General features: G+C 41.2%; 1 protein-coding gene across 8 annotated transcripts in view; it reads left to right on the top strand.

Moving 5' to 3' along the window:
- The window catches only part of CFAP61 (cilia and flagella associated protein 61), a 278182-nt gene that overhangs the window by 90017 nt on the left and 169569 nt on the right, over positions 1–18596 (top strand). For 7 of the 8 annotated variants that reach the window (XR_008289225.1, XM_053200304.1, XM_015071100.3 and 4 more), the window contains 3 exons: positions 4188–4366; positions 6162–6201; positions 8811–8950. Coding sequence is in view for 7 of the 8 variants with exons in the window: in XM_053200304.1 (XP_053056279.1) it covers positions 4188–4366; positions 6162–6201; positions 8811–8950 (359 nt within the window). In the remaining variant the exon portion in view is untranslated. The remainder of the gene's footprint in view (positions 1–4187; positions 4367–6161; positions 6202–8810; positions 8951–18596) is intronic. The other variant, XM_027069482.2, reaches the window with a different exon arrangement.

Here is an 18596-nt window from a genome sequence, read left to right on the forward strand (position 1 = left end):
TTTGGAGGGGCAACACATTTGTAAGAGTTTTCTCTAACTCTATGTGTCACCTGCCCACACACATGCTCATCCACACACCTGTATGTATTTTGTATTGTTGATATATGTATATGTGTGTATATATATATGTATATGTATATATACATATGTGTGTATATATACATATATATACACGTATGTATATATGTGTGTATATATACGTATACACATACACGTATATATACACACATATATACACACATATACATATGTGTGTATATATGTGTGTATATATATATGGTTCCAGGTTCCAGGAACTGCTCCCGCCTGTTACTGATTCAGGCCAAAGGGTGGTAGCATCTTCCGCCAGCTGCCATCCCTGGGACACTTCCTCATCCTTTGTTGGTTTCCCTTCACCCTGCCCACACCTTCACCCATTATCCTTTGTTAAACCTCCTGTGTCTGCTCCATTGGAGTGAGCCCTCTGTTTCCTACTAGAAACCTAAGGATTCACATAGTTTGGCAGGGCTCTGTGGACCCTGCTTGGGATTTTGAATTTTTCCTAAGGAGCAGAGGAAGGCTTTGAAAGTTTTAAGTGGGAGAGTGCCATAAAATCAGATATGCTTCATTTTCCAGTGCTGAGCATAATTGTGAGCTTTCAGTGGATTCCCCAGCATGTCTTATGGACTCATGAGTCAACCTGAGAAGTCTGGAGAGCCCTTGAAGAGGGGACAGGAAGTTGAGTCATCTCCATGGAGGTCCTGGGACACATTAACACTAATCTCAGACAGGGGAATTCTGAGAGACCGCCAGCTTTTGATACCCCTTTCTCCTCCAGATTCTGAGCAATTAGGAAGTCTACACAGAAGTCAGTTAAAGTACCATTTTATAATGGCTAAAGCTGAACTGGAGAACAAAGCTTGGACCTGTAACAAGTGGATTTCCTATTTCCCCCTCCTGAATTCAGTGTACACAGCCAGCTGGAGGCAGACTTCACCCTTGGATCAGAGTCTGCCCTCCTGGGCAAGTGTGGAAGACTGGAGAAAGCAGGTCAGGAGCAGGATGTACTGTTAGGAAGAGAATGCACCAGGCAGGCACAGGTCCATTTTCTGAATCTCACTTTAGTGTATGCTGTGGGATCCCACCCGTATCCTTCCGGCTCTGCTCATTCCTCAGCACCCAAGGATGAGGACTTCAGGTACCTGGTCATTCTCCAGTGCTGTGCCTGCAGGCAGGTCAGAATCCTTGGGGAGCAGCCATCAGACAATGACTGAAGGCAGTTGGAGAATCAGCACCCCGGTTTCTTTGCCTTTTAGGTGGGACAGCTCTGAGGTGTGTTCTCCCGAGTCTTCCAGGGATCTCAGTGGGATGGAGTGAGACACTCTATATTGGTGTCTTTCCCTTCCTTGCCTCACTTCCCTACTCCTCTTGCAAAATTTCCTGGCATCACTCCCCAAATAAACTTAGCTCAGAGTTTGCTTCTGGGGAAACCCACACCATAGCACTGACTCCTCAGGCCCCAGAGAGGAAAGAGTGAGGCATACAACAGGGGGTGAGGCATGCTCTATTTCCAGGAGGGCAGCTATTCCTGCAGGGAGCCAAACAAGCATGTGCAGGAGGGGACAGGATGGTCCCACTGCGTTAGACATACTGGAACCTCAGAAGGCATCTGGGTCAACAAGGTAGATTGATGTCTCATGTTTATCTCCTCTCCCTTCTGGAAAAAGACACGGAAATGACTGTAAAGCAATAAGGAGACTGCAAATCCACAAAGACAACAAGAGTAGGAGAGGAGATATTGGAAGGTGAGCCCTTTCAAAATGTTTAGAATGAAGAAAATCGATGGAGGAGTTTACACTGGCTTAGCACAGCAGAGAAAGGAGAAAGTCCAGCACCACTGTGAGGGGAGGGACTGGCAGAAAGCGAGTCCCTTCTCCTCCTGTGTCCACAAAAGTCCTAGGGCCTGGGCCTTCTGGAAGGCAGAGCGAGGACCAGGCTGAAACAAGGGGTCTGACAGTCTCCTATGCAGTGTTGGGGACACTAAAGTCCTTGCAGACAGCACTTGGCTCATCAACCGTATTCAAGTGAAGCAACTAGATGACTGTTCTCTGGACAGATGAAACAGAAACAGCTCCCAATTTAGGTTCAGCCCACACCGTGTGAGACTGTGTAATGGGGAAAGACAAAATAGATGAGTAAGTGGAACTCTCCATCAAATGGAGAAACCCCTGCCCTCTCCTCCCACCATCTTCTCCAAATACTGGAAGCCAGGTCTTTGTATTAGTTTGTTTGTTTGTTTGTTTGTTTTTTATCACTATTGTAACAAATTACCACAAACTTAGTGTCTTAAAACAACAAAAATTTATTATTTTACAGTTCTGGAGGTCAGAAACCCCAAACTGGTCTTACTGTGCTAAGATCCAGGTTCAGGCAGGACTCTGTTCCTTCTGGAGGCTCTAGGAAAGAAACCATTCCCGTGCCTTTTCCAGCTTCTGGAAGCCATTTGCATTCCTTGGCATGTGGCGCCTTCCTCCATCTTCAAAGCTGGTAGCGTAGCATCTTTCAGTCTCTGACTCTGACTCTCCGGCCTCTATTTTATGAGGACCCTTCTGATTATATTGGGCCTACCCAGATAATCCAAGAATCTCCTTGCTCAAAATCCTTCACTCAGTGACCTCTGCATAGTCTCTTTTGCCCTGTAAAGTAACATTCTCAGGCTCTGGGGGTTGGGCCATGCACATTTTGGGGAGCCACTCTTCTGCCTATCACAGTTTCTCATGCAAGAGATTGGAGAACTTAATTCCTCCCCAAACCTTACAGCCCCAAGGAAAAGGCCTCCAGGTAATGTTCCTGGAGGTGGCTACCCCATAAAATGCCAGGTCTGTGTCTGATCACCCCATGAAGTGCCCCAGTTAGCCAATGGCTGTTGAGTTTTGCTACCTACATAGCACTGTTTATTTTATGGAGCTAGAAATGTACTCCAGTGATAAAAAGGCATGACCATGAACAAAGAAGGGATTGAAAAGACCAGAACTTAGGAAACAAGAGCTGGAAAACAAGAAGGCAGGTGGGGCAGCAGACAGATAGAACAAGGCTCAATCGGGGTGGCGGGTAGGGGGGCGGGGGAGAAGAAATGAAGTTATAGATGATTTCAAATGCCTGGTTGTTTAGAAAATAATACTGACAAACACTTAGCAAATCTGATAAAGTGTGTGAAAAAAATAGAAAACTAAGTGAATTAAAGCAAAGTACACAAATAACAAATCCTGTTATACATCTTTGCTCAAAAGCAACCATGATATCTACATAATCATAACAATGTAAGTACTTACTGATTGAGCCCTGAATTGTGCTCTAATTATATTGAGACACAAGGAGATAGGATATGGGGAAGAGGGTAGCGCAAGGTTACATCTACCTACCACATCAGTGTCCAGTAGGGAGTTTCAAAAATTAAGGAATTAAGAAAGTGCATTTAACACACATTCAGAAACATGGGGGTAAATGCCAAAGAAATGAGAAAGTTGAAAGGGCTACCCAATGGGAAGAGCAATGGGAAGGACAAGGGACTCCTGATTTTCATTATAGGTTTTTGGTGCTGATATTATGTTAATGTTTAATGTATTACTTTGATTTAAAAGAACTCCAAGAAGGCTCTCAGAATGAATCATTTTCCTCTAACTGAACTATAACATCTTCCTGGGTGCCCCTAAAACAAGGCTGGAAGGTCCAATGCTAACTTTCTGGGTGGGTCCCAGCAAGGGGCTGGGCTCCACCTCATCATGAAACCACCCAAAGAGTCCACAGATCCAAAGTTCTTGTAGCACAAAATCACAGTGAAAACACTTTGGTGGACAGAGGTATTTTGCTTGTGGAATTTATATATATATATATATATATTACTACCACACTCTAACTTCTAGCCAGTGTTGTAGTTAAAATACAGATCCTATATGAAAGACCAATGGAAACCATTCGTTTTCTGATCTTCATATGAGGACTTCTTTCAATCCCTTTATAAATCTTGAACATCTCATTGAGAACATTTCCTTAAAACTAGGCCTGGCTCAGGATGGTTCGATTCAGGTGAGATTGTCACATTTGTCCTAGGGAGATGGTATAATGTAGAGATGATGCAACCACGAGCCCATTAAATTGCAGAAAATGAATAGGATTCCTACTTGGTTCCTCCTGTCTCCTTGCTCTAGGACACAGAAAAATTCAGTCAGCAGTCCAGTGTGGGTGACACAGATTACTGCATCAGCAGTTTGAGTTTGGGATCCCTTTCGCTGCCTGAGGAGAGCAGCTCCTTCCACCCCATCTACAAGGGAGCCTCAGATGCTTTTTGTATTCAGCTCTTTTGTATTGAGGAGAAGTATGAAGCAAGGCAAGTACCAATCCCAGGTTGTCTGTTATGGTAAGACTTCTTACAGCATTGGTGGCCTCACGTTTTACTCTTGTGGAGCCCATCATCTCCAAACCTGGCCTCACATTCTAATTTCCTGGGGATTTGTTTGTTTGTTTGTTTTTTGTTTGTTTTTTTGTTTGTTTTTTTAAGCACAGGTTTCTGGGCCCTATTTCCAGAGATTTCAGTCCCTAAAATTTGGGTAAGGGCTATAGAACTGGGCCAAATCTATAGCGCAGATTTTGGCTCACCTGTGTAAGAGGAAAATCGTCATTTATGTAACTGTATGCTACCCTCCATTCTCTAATGTTTGCATTTTGAAGGGGGCTTTAGATTTAGGTTGCTGCTTGTCTGGAGTCTTTTGGTTGCACATAAAAGAAAATCCAACCCAAACTGGATTTTTAAAAAATGGGATAATTGCCTTATATAACAAAGGATAAGTCCAGTGATAGGATTCACTTTTCAATGTGGCTTGATCCCAGATAACCCTGTCACATACGAAGTTTCTCTCTCTACCTCCTAACTCATTCCCTGCTGCTGGTCCCCATTCTCAAAGGACTGTCCCTACCTGGGGCCAAAAGAATGGACAGTGGGCTCAGGCTATGTGCCCGAAGCTAGTGAGGAGGACATTTTGGTTTGAGCCTGGCTTCCTAGCGACAGCCCCATCGGGCCTGATCGGACTGTGTGCTCATTCAAGCTGATGGATGGGGCCAGGCCAGGATATGATGGTAGCTTACTCCCTGGCCTCATGCTCCCCACCCCAAATTTGGGGCTGGAGCCTTACTCAAATGTAATCTGAGAGGGGGATTAGTGAACAACAATCCAGGGCAGCTGCTAGGAGGAGGACGCATGGTGGCAGACAAAGTCGGGGTACCCACCAGACCACTCAGCCACCCGACTTCCTGTCCCCATGTGTTCAGTGCTTGCTGCCACTTGTAGTCTGGAAGTGGACCTCTGTCCTTGGTGCTAGATTCCACATCTTCTTTAGAATCCCCACCTACTCTACCATTTTATCCACAGAACAATCTTGAAGAGGAAAAGATTGGCCCATTCTTATAGACTGGAAAGTTCTGGAGTATCCTTTAGATGACCAAGAGTGTTGCTGGACATTTCCTTTTTAGAAGATGTATTGAAACACATTCCCAGTCTCCCAGCCTCACTTAGAACCATGTTTTACTTGTACTTTTTTTCCTCTTAAGTTTTCAATTTCTTTGGAAATCTTGGGAGTTGAAAGGGGAAATCTTTTTTTTTTATATTGAAGACATCTAAAAAGCCTATAAACCCTTCTAGAGTTGTGTATATTTATTTTTCCCTGTGCATTCAGATATGAGTGTGCTTAAATGAGGCTTTTGAATTTTCAAACAGAAATTCAGTGACCCATTATGGTTTGCCTGTGACTATAGCTCTGCAGCTGGTCAGAAAATCTTTTACATGTAAAAGAGAGAAAGATCAGAGTTGCTTGTAATATACCCACGTCTCCCCCACAGCTCTAACAAAAAGGAAGGGAGGGATTATAGTCACAGAATGACTATGTTGCTTTTTGCATGCGCAGATTATTAGTTACTATAATAATGTCTTTAGTTCTAGAAAAAGACTTTGTTACTGACATCTGAAGCTTATGACTTTCTGCAGCTGATTAATGTTCAGTCAGACACAAGTTCTAACTGGTGGTTGGCTATCACTGCCTGACAGGAAGAGAACCATAAATCTCCTTAAATATACACTGATGCTGCACCTGCTTGCAGGTCAGTGACCGTGCTTACTGTTTTGTTTATAGGTCACTGGACTTTATGAATTTTGTCTTCAGTCTTTTCCCTGTAAGTACATACTGAATTTTGAGTAATATAATTGGTTCTGTAAGCTGGAAAAGTTATAAAAAAAATAAAATGCCATATTCACTGTCCAAACATTTACACTGCTATGAATGTTGAGGTTTGAACTGCTTCTGTGTTCTGAAAATAAGGTTGAATGACATATCATGAACTCTTAAAAATAGAAAATATTGTCATTGCTGTTTTAATAGTTTCAAGGTACATTTTTTTTAGAGATAGAATCAAATCATTAATAGAATGCAGGTAGTACATGACAATGTCAGAAATTACACTAATGTGGATTGGAGTGCTGTATCACTTTATAGCTTACATTGGCTCAAAGAATTCTGAAACCATTACGTTGCTTTTCTGAGAGTAGGTAAGCAGGAACTTGTGGTTGATTTCCTGGTTGGCATTGCCTGACACAGTGCCTGACACATAGGAGGCGCTCAACCCACTACAACACATTTGGCGAATGAGTGCCAGGCAAACAGGCCAGTGCAAACAAGACACTCTACTCCTGTCCTCTTCCTCCATTTTTGTTTCATTGTTTTCGAGGGATGGAGATTCTGATCAACCTCTTATCACTTTATTGGAGGGAAGAAAGTGGGGATGGAAGATAATTGAGGAACAACTTGGATTTTTATAAAGACTTTTTCCGTGGCCCACCTATCAGTTAAGTCAAGTCAATAACTAGACTTCTTCAGTTGGCTAATTACAAGGAAAACATCTATTGTTTTATTTTTCCTTGATACCCTTTCCACTGAGGCAAGAAACCAATATGGTTTAATGAGGTTTCCTGAAACTTATGTGATCATAGATTGTATTTCCTCATTTTGTTAATATAATGCAGCCTTGCAATAATGTTCTGCATCATAATTTTTTTTGGATTAATTTTAAGGTATTTTGAAGCTCATAAAGCAATATAGATACCCTAAGGTAAGATTTTACAAAGCCAGTTTCCCTTAGGGATGCCTCAAAGTAATTTCCCTAAATTTAAATTCACTCCTGTTTTGAAATCCCTGTGAAGGCAGATCTTCAGCATTACAAAAGCAATGCCACCTTTAGAAAGTCAAAAGACACTTTTACTGTTTAATTCTACTTTATTTCAGGGAATGAGGAGAGAGGAACAACATACCTTTATTATTCACCCTTAAATCCTTCAAATCTAAGTCAAAGCAATTCATTACAGTGTCCTCCTCCCAGAGGAAGCCCACTGGGACTAGGTACCCATTTCTTATTTTCAGCTTGAGTATTTTAACAACTTGACTTTCAAGTTCCCCAAAAGGAACTGCGTTATTTTGCTAGAAAGAAGGAAGATAAGGTCAAACAACAATTCACTCCTTCAGTTTGCACAAATGTCCCCAGGGTTTTGGATTAACACAAGTAATGCCTTCACAGGGTTCAGGAGGAGGGGAGATCCCAGAGGGACAAATTAGCTCTGGGAAGAAAAGGCTGCTCCTGCAGGCACCTGGCAGAGGGTCAGTCAGGATGTATGGAACATAGATAGTGTAGGACAGCAATGTCCGAAAGGCCACAGATTCGAGCCACATAATGAATTCTAAATATCCTAGCAGCCACATTTAAAAGAAAAGTAAAAAAGACACAGGTGAAATCAATTTTAATAATATACTTTAACTGAATATGTCCAAATTTAATCATTTAAACATGTAATCAGTATGAAACATTATTAATGAGATCTGTTACATTTTTTTCCCAGTGTTTGAAATCCAATATGTATTTTACACCTGTAGCACTCTATATTTTCATCAGAAATACTTGATTTGCCTTTAGATTTCATAAAACTTACAGTTGAATACATAGATTCCTATACCCAAGTTGTTCCAACATACATAAAACTTCTCCAGTAACTGAATTGAGTATCAGTTTCAAATTTAAATGTAAATTAACTTAAATGAAATAAAATTAAAAATTCAGCTCCCCAGTCACACTAGCCACATTCCAAATGCTTAGTGGCCAGACACAGCTGCTGGTTACCATATTGGGCAGCGCAGATCTCAGAGGTCAGCGGTAGGTGTCAGGACATGTGGACCCTCCTATGCCTGCTAACTAAACCCACTTCCCAGGTGAAACATGTCTTCCTTAGATCTGTTCACCTCAATGGGATCATGTCATGATAAAATACAGACATCCATTAGTGTGTAACCACAGGATTTTAGAGAAGAAAAGCCTGGAGTACCACCACCCTCTTATCTCAGAGGAGGGGACCACAGCTGGTGCAGTGTCACTTAGTAAGCATAGGGCCTTTGCTATGACACAGTGATTTACTTCTGGATGCAAGTGAATTTGCAAACACAAATGACCTTACTTTAAAAACCTACTTCCATCAAAGACCTATAATGAATGGGTCCCATTGCTCACAATATTCATTTATTTAGGTTGGCCAGACTCTCAGAGATTTTTCTCTGTGTTCTTACAGTTCCTCATCTTCTTGAACTTATGATTACTTTCCAAATTATACGGAAGTTGAACTTGAATACTCTGTCCTTTATACATTTTGCTCCTTTTTTCTGTAGTGTTTTGCAGCAGGAATTTGTTCAGTGATAAATGGGTTCTAATTCTGTTCCTGTGTGCCTGGTTGCCAATCATGTTAGGACAAGAACTTCTGCATCATCTCTCTGCCGCACCTCACCCCTGAGTTTGTCCTCATCCAGAACTTCGTGAAGATTGTCCCCTTCAACAACTGCACCCTGGAGCAGGATCTCTATGTCTTCCATCGGGCTGGATTGCTCAAGTAGGTGGACATATGTTTGGCCAAAAGACAATCTATGAAATTAAGAAAAGAGAATGGAGCAACGAGCTTGGTACCATTTTAACTTGTCTCACTAGTGGTGGGCTTGATCAGTGATTTTAACCAATACATTTAGGGAAGAAGTTATATTGAGAAGTTACTTGTCCAGTCAGATATTAAAACATAATATAACTCCACAACAATGAAAACAATGCCAGTAGAACAGTGTAACACAAGAAGGGAGTTCCAGTACATACTCCCAATATAGAAAGAATGAAGTGTGTGTGTATAAAGGTATGTATAAATGTACGTATATGATACATGATAAAATTTGTGTCATAACACCAGGAAAAGGAAGAATGATTGTAAATGGTGGGACAAAATAAAGATAGAAGCGTTTCTCATATTCTGCAGTAAAAGAGATTCCCAGATGATTGAAGAGTTAAATGTGAATATTGAAAATAAAAAAAATTAGAAAATGTGTAAGTGTTCTCTGCCAGATTCTGAGACTACAATGGCGAAAGACATACAGATGTATTTCCTCTCCTTTCAAAGCTTATAAACGTTCATACAGAATTGTAAAGCTGTAGCTGTGAAGGGCATACCAGCAGCAATGGGCATGTGGTACTGTGAACAGGTATCACCGGGACATTCAGCCCAGGCAGGGAGAAACTTCCTCAGGAAGAACACTGAGTGATCGACAAGGAGTGTCAGTGAAGATTGATCTTCAGTAAAGACACAGTGAAGACCAATTGTGTCTCAGGATGGGGAAGGTCTTTTTAGAGCATGGAAAAAAATATTAAGATTTTTTTCTTTTACTATCTAAAGTTTCTGAAACACCTTAATTTAAGTAAAATGCAACTGAGTAACAGAGAGATATTTTAACAAATATGGCAGACAGAAGATTGGTATGTTTACTATATAAAGAGCTTTAATAAATCAGTAAAAGACCATCTGATACCAAAGTAAAAAAACTGAGAAAAAAAAAAAGGCCAACTATTTGCATATGAAAAAACAAACAAACAAAAATCAATAGATATTTTAAAATCTTCAAACTTATCATTCATGGGGGAAAAGAAACTAAAACAAGAATGAGACATTGTTTTTGATCAGTTGGCAAGATGTGAAATAGAGAAATGTTCAGTTCTAATGAGACCTATGTAGCAGTAGTCTGAATGTAATTGGCATGAAATTTCAAAGGGCAATTGGCCAGAATGCTACAGTAGTTCATATCCTTCAATCCTTTAATTCCACTCCTAGAAATATATCCTAAAAACTGGTTGCAGAGGTGCAAATAGAAATTTATGTATAAGGATTAAAGATACTGGAAATACTCTAAATGTCTGATAGTAAGAGAATGTCTAAATACTTTATGATAACTATGTGAAAGAATTATAACTCTTGTTTGCAATTCATTAAATAATGATTGGAAAGGGGCACCTGGGTGGCTCAGTTGGTTGAGCATCTGATTCTTGATTTCAGCTCAGGTCATGATCCCAGGGTAGTGGGATTGAGCCCTGCATCAGGTTCTGCACCGAGTGTGGAGCCTGCTTACAATTCTCTCTCTCCTGGCACCTGGGTGGCTCAGTTGGTTAAGCATCTGACTGCCGCTCAGGTCATGATCTCACGGTTTGTGGGTTTGAGCTCTGCATCAGGCTCTCTGCTGTCAGCGCAGAGCCCGCTTCAGATCCAGATCCTCTCTGTCTACCTCTCTCTTTGCCCCTCCCCTGTTCTCTCTCAAAAATGATAAATAAACATTTAAAAAAATGTTTTAAAAAAGATTCTCTCTTTCCCTCTGCCCCTCTCCCCTATTCACACACACTCTCTCTTCCTCTGTCTTTCAAAAAAAAAAAAAAAAAAGATTGGAAAATGCTCAGAATGTAATGCTAGGCTCATACCAATATATAAAACAGCATTTAAATATGACCTAAACCTCTAAAGAAGGAAAAAACATATGAATAAAATAAAGTAAAAGGAGACATGCAGATGTGATGGGGGCTGTGCCACCCAGACCCTTCTTGTTCAGGACTAAAGAACTCATTTTCTGACTATGGGATGTGTGAGTACCACCAGCTGGAAGCTGGGTCTCCCTTGAAAGAGATTACCCTGGACTGAAGAGAAGGGCTTTGCCTAAAGTCTGCCCCTCCCAAGGCAGTCTGCGTCCAGTGACTAGTCTTGTGTGTGGAGAGGGGAGGAGAAGCAATTTAAAAGGCCAGCAGCTCTCTACCTCAAGGAGAGGCAACTCTAAAGGGTCTTCCCAGGGCCAGAACTCCCCATGGGATCAGCTGGGTGTTTGTTGTGACCCTATTGCTTGCAGCTTAACTTCTCCCTCTGCCCTGTCCTGCTTCTGTCACTGCTCATGGGGGTGGAGGGTCCCAAGAGCTCACCCTAACAAACGCCAGCAGGTAGAGCTCTGTGTGAGGCTGCCTCCCAGGGAACCTGGCCTACAACTCTAGAGGTGGTCAGTGTTTGCCCTGGGTGGTAGGAGGAGCATCAGGGATGATTTTTAATTCCCTTCTTTACATTGCCTAAAATTTGGAATTCTTCTACACCCAGCTTGAGTAGTGGCTAGACTTCATTTGCTGGCAAGTAGTAGAAACCCATCTAATTGGCTTAAGTAACTGGAGAATCTATTACTACACAGAGTGAAGAATCGTGGGGATGCTGGTTTCATACAGGGGTTAGTCTGTATTAATCTGTCTCTTTCAGGTTGACCTTTCTCAGACCATTGCTTCCCCTGTGGTTACAGGATGGGTGAGGTAGTTTTCGACCTTATATCACTTTAAGTCCAATGGGAAGAGTGGTAGTTATCCTTCTTTTCGAAAGCCCTATCACAGAAATCTATTTGCATCTCATTGGCTCAGATTGTGTCCTGTGCAGACCCATCACTGGGCCAGAGGCTGCTAGTTGGCATTACTTAGGGATGTTCTGGAAGCTCAAGGGTTGGAGGGGTGCATTGTCAGACACAAATCTGGGGGCATCACTGAAGAAATGGGCAGTTGAGCTGTTCCCCACAGCTGTGTTTCAGGACAGGACCATCTCAATCAATAGAAAGTAAATGGTATATGTGTGATAGGAATAATATCAATATCTTGCATTTTCTATAATTTACCTTTCTCAAGCTGTCTTATACATGTAGTCTTATTCTTACAAGATATTACAGAGTTCATCAAACTGTGCATTTAAAATGGGTGCATTTTACAGAATGTAAGTGAGACCTCAGTAAAGTTGCTGCAAAATCTGTGATAAAGGGCATGGTGGAGTAGTTTCAGAGAGCTTTCTCTGTGATTGATATATTAACCTTTTAAGTGAAACTTTGAGAAACATCCTAAATGATCACTGTATTTGGGGGCTGGCTAAATGAATTTTGGCGTATTCATTCAGCACATTACTATGCAGATTTTGAGGAAATAAAAACAGATTTCTATATCCTATATGGAATGATGTCTGGGATGGTGAGAAAAGTGTGCAGCCGAACAGTAATAGTAGTAGTAATAAAATGTTGTATAGTTGGGATCACACAGTATGCAGCCTTTGCAGATTGGCCTTTTTCACTAGTGATACACATTTTAAAGTTCCTCCGTGGCTTGATAGTTCATTTCTTTTTAGTGATGAATAATATTCCATTGTCTGGGTGTACCATAGTTTATCCATGTACTTACTGAAGTACATCTTGATTACTTTTAAGTTTGGGAAGTTATGAATAAAGCTGCTATAAATATTCGTGTGCAGGTTTTTGTGTGGATGTACGTTTTCAGCTCCTTCGAGTAAATGCCAAGGAGCACAAGTTTGGGTTGTATGTTTAGTTTTGTAAGAAACTACCAAACTGTCTTCCAAAGTGGCTATACCATTCCACATTCCCACCAGCAATGAATGAGAGTTCCTGCCGCTCCACATCCTCGCCAGCATTTGGTGTTGTCAGTGTTTTGAATTTTCACCATTCGAACTGGTGTGTAGTGGTACCTTGTTCTGATTTGTAATTCCCTAATGGTGGATGGTGTGGAGCACCTTTTCATATGCTATTTGCCATCTGTATATCTACTTTGGTGACCTTTCTGTTCAGATCTTTTGCCCATTTTTAATTGCCTTGTTTGATTTTTTTGAAAATCATGGGCACGCATTACTTCTATAATAGAAAAGCTAGTTATTTTTGCATATACTTAGATTTAAGATTTTTATTATGATTCAAATGGAATTTTTATTAAAATATACTTTACACTCATTGCATTCTTAAGTAGAGTGTGTTGGTGGCATTTTCTTATGACTTGGGATTCTCTTTATAAATAAATATATACTGGAGATAGAGAGCAACCAGATGACATGGGATCAGGAATGGGTCATGGGTCTGGCTGGAGTAGTGGCCTCATTCTCAGTGGCTTCATATTCTTTTTCTCTCACACTCTCTCTTTTTACTACGAACATATTTTGCTTTTCTTAAAAGTTAAATCTCATTGTTTTAAATAATGAGACTTTCAACGCCTGTCTGGAAATTAGTCATGGTTTGTAGCAGGGCCCTCGTTTCCCCTCGTACACTCTACTCATTTGCAGTGTCAGCTTCATTTTTTTTTTATCACCCACATATGATGTTGGGGCAAATCACGTACATCTGGGTTCCTCTCTGAAAAATTAAAGGCTTGCATGCCAAGTAGTATTTGCTGCCCTAGAAAATCATCTTTTGCCACTGTTCCCATCTCAGCCCTCATCAGGAACCTTCCTCTGTTCTTCTGTGAAGAACAACCACTCTGCACTGCTTCTCAGCTTGTCTGCATGTGTAGCCCCTTTTTGCTGTTCCTCTTGTTCCCATACCCCCTTCCATGAAGAACCTGTTCCTGCTTGTGCAGGGGAAGACACCCCTCAAAACCCACACGTTTGTTACCACCAGGGGATGTCCCTTTTGCGAACATGGCAGCAAGCCAATGTTTTCTAGAAAAAACTCAGATTAGTTACTTATTTAATTTTAACTTTAATTCCAGTTAACATACGGTGTCACGTTATTTTCAGGTATACAATATAGTGATTCAACACTTCCATACATCACCCAGTGCTCATCACGACAGGTGCACTCCTTCATCCCCATCACCTACTTAACCCATCCCCCCATCCACTTCCTCTCTGGTAGCCATCAGTTTGTTCTCTGTAGTTAAGAATCTGTTTCTTGGTTTCTCTCTCTCTCTTTTCCCTTTGCATGTTCATTTTGTTTCTTAAATTCCACATGAGTGAAATTATATGGTATTTGTCTTTCTCTGGCTGACTTATTTCAGTTAGCGTAATACTCACTAGTTCTGTCCATATCATTGCAAATGACAAGATTTCATTCTTTTTTATGACTGAATAATATTCCATTGCATCTTCCTTGTCCATTCATCAATTGGTGGACACTTGGGATGCTTCCATAATTTGGCTATTGTAAGTAATGTTGCAATAAATACAGGGGTGCACCTATCCTTTCAAATTAGTGTTTTTGTGTTCTTTGCACAAAGATGATGATGCAATTCCTGGATCATAGAGTAGTGCTATTTTAAAATTTTGGAGAAGCCTCCACACTGTTTTCCATTGCGGCTGCACCAGTTTGCATTCCCGCCGACAGTGCACGAGTGTTCCTTTTTCTCCACATCCTTGCCAACATGTGTTATTTCTTGTATTGTTGACTTTAGGTATTTAGATCTTTTCTTTAATTCTTTAACTAAATTATAAACACAGAGAGCTTTTTAGAGAAACTATACATTTAATGTTAGAGGTGGTAGTTTGCCCTGTCAGGATTGCCCAGCTCCTACAGGGAATATGATCTCGAGAACTGCCTTCTTCCCTCTGCTCTTTTAAAAAAAGCCCTGTACTTCAGGCAGCTGAGCTTGGCTGGATAAAAAGGAGGAGGCCAGCTGGCTTGAAGTTATTTCTCCAAAAATGTGAAAGAAAGACGAACTCACACTCTTACCTTCCAGAGATATTTGTATTTTTGAAATATGATTGGTGTTAAAGACTAACTTTGGAGGAATTTCATATTTTATAAAATGAAGTTCAGAAATGTGAGTATAGCAGTGACCTCCAAGAAGTCCAAATGTCACCTCACATTGACCTCTGACTGAAATCTTGCCCTTTGCAACAACGTGGATGGAACTGGAGGGTATTATGCTAAGAGAAATAAGGCAGTCAGAGAAAGACAGATATCATATGATTTCACTTGTATGTGGGATTTAACAAACACAACTGATGAACATGGGGCGGAGGAAGGAAAAATAAGATAAAAACAGAGAGGGAAGCAAACCAGAAGAGACTTTTTTTTTTAAACTTTTTTTTAATGTTTATTTTTGAGTGAGAGAGAGAGACCTAGCACGAGCACAGGAGGGGCAGAGAGAAAGAGGGAGACACAGAATCCAAAACAGACTCCAGGCTCTGAGCTATCAGCACAGAGCCCAACACAGGGCTCAAATTCAGGAACAGTGAGATCATGACCTGAGCCAAAGCCATATGCTTAACTGACTGAGCCACCCAGGCTCCCTTGAAGAGACTCTTAAATACAGAGAACAAACTGAGGGTTGATGGGGGTGGGGGATTGGCTAAATGGGTGATGGGCATTAAGGAGGGCACTTGCTGGGATGAGCACTGTAAGTGATTGTAAGTGATGAATTACTGGAATCTACTCCTGAAGCCAAGACTACACACCATGTTAGCCACTTTGAGAATAAATAAAATAATAAAAATAAATCGATCTCTGGCTTTGATTTTCCTGTAGTAACACTGCCTTTACAGGGCCCCTGTCTCCCCACAGCATTCTCTAAAAGTTCTGGGATGATTTCATAGTCACTCCTCTGCTCCTGTGCGCTGACACCTGCATCTTAGCCAAGAGTGCAGGAGGGGTCCAGGTGCAGCACTGGTGTCCTCTGTAAGCCTGGGCCTGTGCACTGAAGCTCTGGGACACAAACCCCTCGTAGCTGTGACAGGGACACTCAGCTTTTAGCGAGTAAGGGTTTATAAGGGTTTGTTTGTCCCTGTTGTCAAGGAAGACCATCCAGGGGTGCCTGGCAGCTCTCCAAGGCCATTGCGGACGCAACATCTTGTACCTTCCTGCCCCAGAGCACCTGGCTTCCCCTCTCAAGTTCATCTCTGTTTACTCAAGGGGAACTCTGTTTTTCCTACACTGTTCGGTTTGACTCCAAGCGTGGATCAGCAGCATCAGCATCCATGAGAATTTGCTGAAATGCAGAATCTCGGGCCCTGCCCCAGGCCTTTGGATTGTGTTGTTCACAGAACAATCTGTGTTGTTCACAAGTGTGCCATAAGTGTGCATAAAGTTGATTTTATGCACGTTGAAGTTTGAGGAGTGCTGGAGGTGCTTGTTTTTTAATACAGCTTTCCCCCCTTATCCAAAAGTAAATTGTTGTTATGAAACATCTCATACAGTTAAAGCCAAGAGTATCCCCACACTTTCTGGAAGTTCACATTAGGGCCACTTCCCTTCCCTGAAAGACCTACATTAGTGTGATAATGACTTTCTTTGTAAAAGTAAACATCTTCAGATTTCTTTCTGTTAGCAAAACATGAAGTGGTATAATGCAAACTTTCAGAAAGTGGGGGGGGTCCCTGTATGTCTCTTGGTATGAAATGATAATGATTCTGTCTCCTCTCCAAATACAGATTTTCAAGAACCATGTAAGCCACATCTACTTTAAACCTTTTGTTATCTGGTAATTTCTGGTTCTGTTGAGGTGTGAAGACTTCTTTGTATCATGTAAATAGACCTTTGGGCTAGATCTTACAAGAATACATGAACTATGACAGTCTTAGGGATTTTTGTCCACTTATACCAAGTAATGTTCATTTCTCTTATCTCTAATTCTTGTCTTTTAATACACACCCTCCCCCTTAACCTGTGTTTCCCTAAAGCTATCTTCTCAAATTTTAAAACATAGATTATCAGTGGAAATGCTTTCTGTTAGAAATTAAAGAAAACATAACTCAAAATGGCTTCAACCATAGGGCATTTATTGGCTCATAGAACTGGGAGGTCTGGAGACAGGCTGGGCTCTAGGGTTTGAATCTTTGGGGTTTTGGTTTCTTTCCCTTTTCCACTCTGTTTTTCCTGGTGTCAGCTCCAGCCTGAAGCTGGCTTATATCCCATTGGCAGAATGGCTGCTGCTGTTCTGGGCTGACATCCGTGCACCACTGCGGAGAAGGGGGAGCTGGCTGCAGGCGCGTGTTTTCTTTCCCAGATGCCCCAGCAGGCCTGCCCTATTCATCCAATACATCATGTTGACTGTGTAGTATGCTCAGCCCCCATTCCAGGTACTGGGCAAGCAGAAGTGACTCAAACAGACAAAAATCCTCGCCCTCATGGGGCCTGCATTCTAGTTAGAGGAGAAAGACACAAAGGGAAGAGATAAAAATAAGTGTGTAAGTGATGAGGGTGAATGTGAAGGATAAAGCAGACAAGGGGATGAAGACATGCTGGGCTTTGGGGTGTGGAGGGAGCCCTCTTAGGGAAGGAGGTGATGGGGGAGCCACGTGGGCACAGGTCCATGACATCTACTCTTTTTTATACCATGGTCTTACAATTTATCGTATTCTTCCATTTTTTGCTTCACTTCTCTTGACATTTGGGATGGATCATTCTTGCTCTTAAGTTTGGTTACTTTAAATTTCATGACCTCATGTTCTGGTCTCCCACCCAATCTCGTTCTTCTTCCCTTGGGAAATTATATTTGTGTCTGTCATCTGCCCTCCGGCCATGCTCATGAGCCCTGGAGCAAATCATTCATTCAATTGTTAGCGATGTCTACCTCTTCTGTCAACAGATTCCACGCCAAGGTTCCCTCTCATTTGACTTATGACTGCTGGTCTTTGAAAAGAACATAATATTTATGTTAACTTCCAGTGTAAATGTATATAAACTAAATGCTTTTTAACACTTGTTACTTTATACAGTGATCTCTAGGATGTTTCCAAACTTAATATGGGATTAGAATGTGGTATAAATGATTCTTTTTCCTTTCATTCCTGCTCGCCCATTCTTAACCTTCACACTGGCTTTCCTTCCTCTTGTTTATTCATGAGTGGAGACCACATTTGGCTGAACTTGCCACTCATTCCATCTTCCTTCTCTTCCAAACCACGTTTTTCTGAAATTTGCCATTTTTAATTTGGGGAAATATGTTTCAAACTTATTTATTGTGCTAGAAATTATTTTCTACACATAAATATTTACTACTAAATTAAATCATACCACCAATTGTCAACTTTGCTCAATAAGTGAAAATGCCTCTGGGTAGTTGTCTTTTAAATGATTCATCCCCTTGACATTTTTCTTTTATTTGCTTCTCTGTGGGTGATTCATGCATGCCTGGTCGTCATTTTTTCTAGCATGTCATTTATACCTATTTCTGGCCCGTATATCACCAAGAGTGTTGTAGTGATATCAGTCCTGGTGCTCTTAATCAGCCTCCTTGAATAGAACCTAATAGAAAACTTGATTTTGTGGTTATTGTTTTATTTTGTTTGTTTTTGGTTTAAGCTGAAATATTGATGACTGTCAAGTTGTTTTAGGTTTCTACTACATAGATCACTCCTTTGGAATTCAGAAAGACTCAACTTACTTTTTCTTTCTGTCATTTTGTTTTAATTTACTGGCATCAAAAAGTTGCCCTGTATTCTGCAA

The sequence above is a fragment of the Acinonyx jubatus genome, chromosome A3, assembly GCF_027475565.1.
Source record: "Acinonyx jubatus isolate Ajub_Pintada_27869175 chromosome A3, VMU_Ajub_asm_v1.0, whole genome shotgun sequence".
Taxonomy (NCBI): domain Eukaryota; kingdom Metazoa; phylum Chordata; class Mammalia; order Carnivora; family Felidae; genus Acinonyx; species Acinonyx jubatus.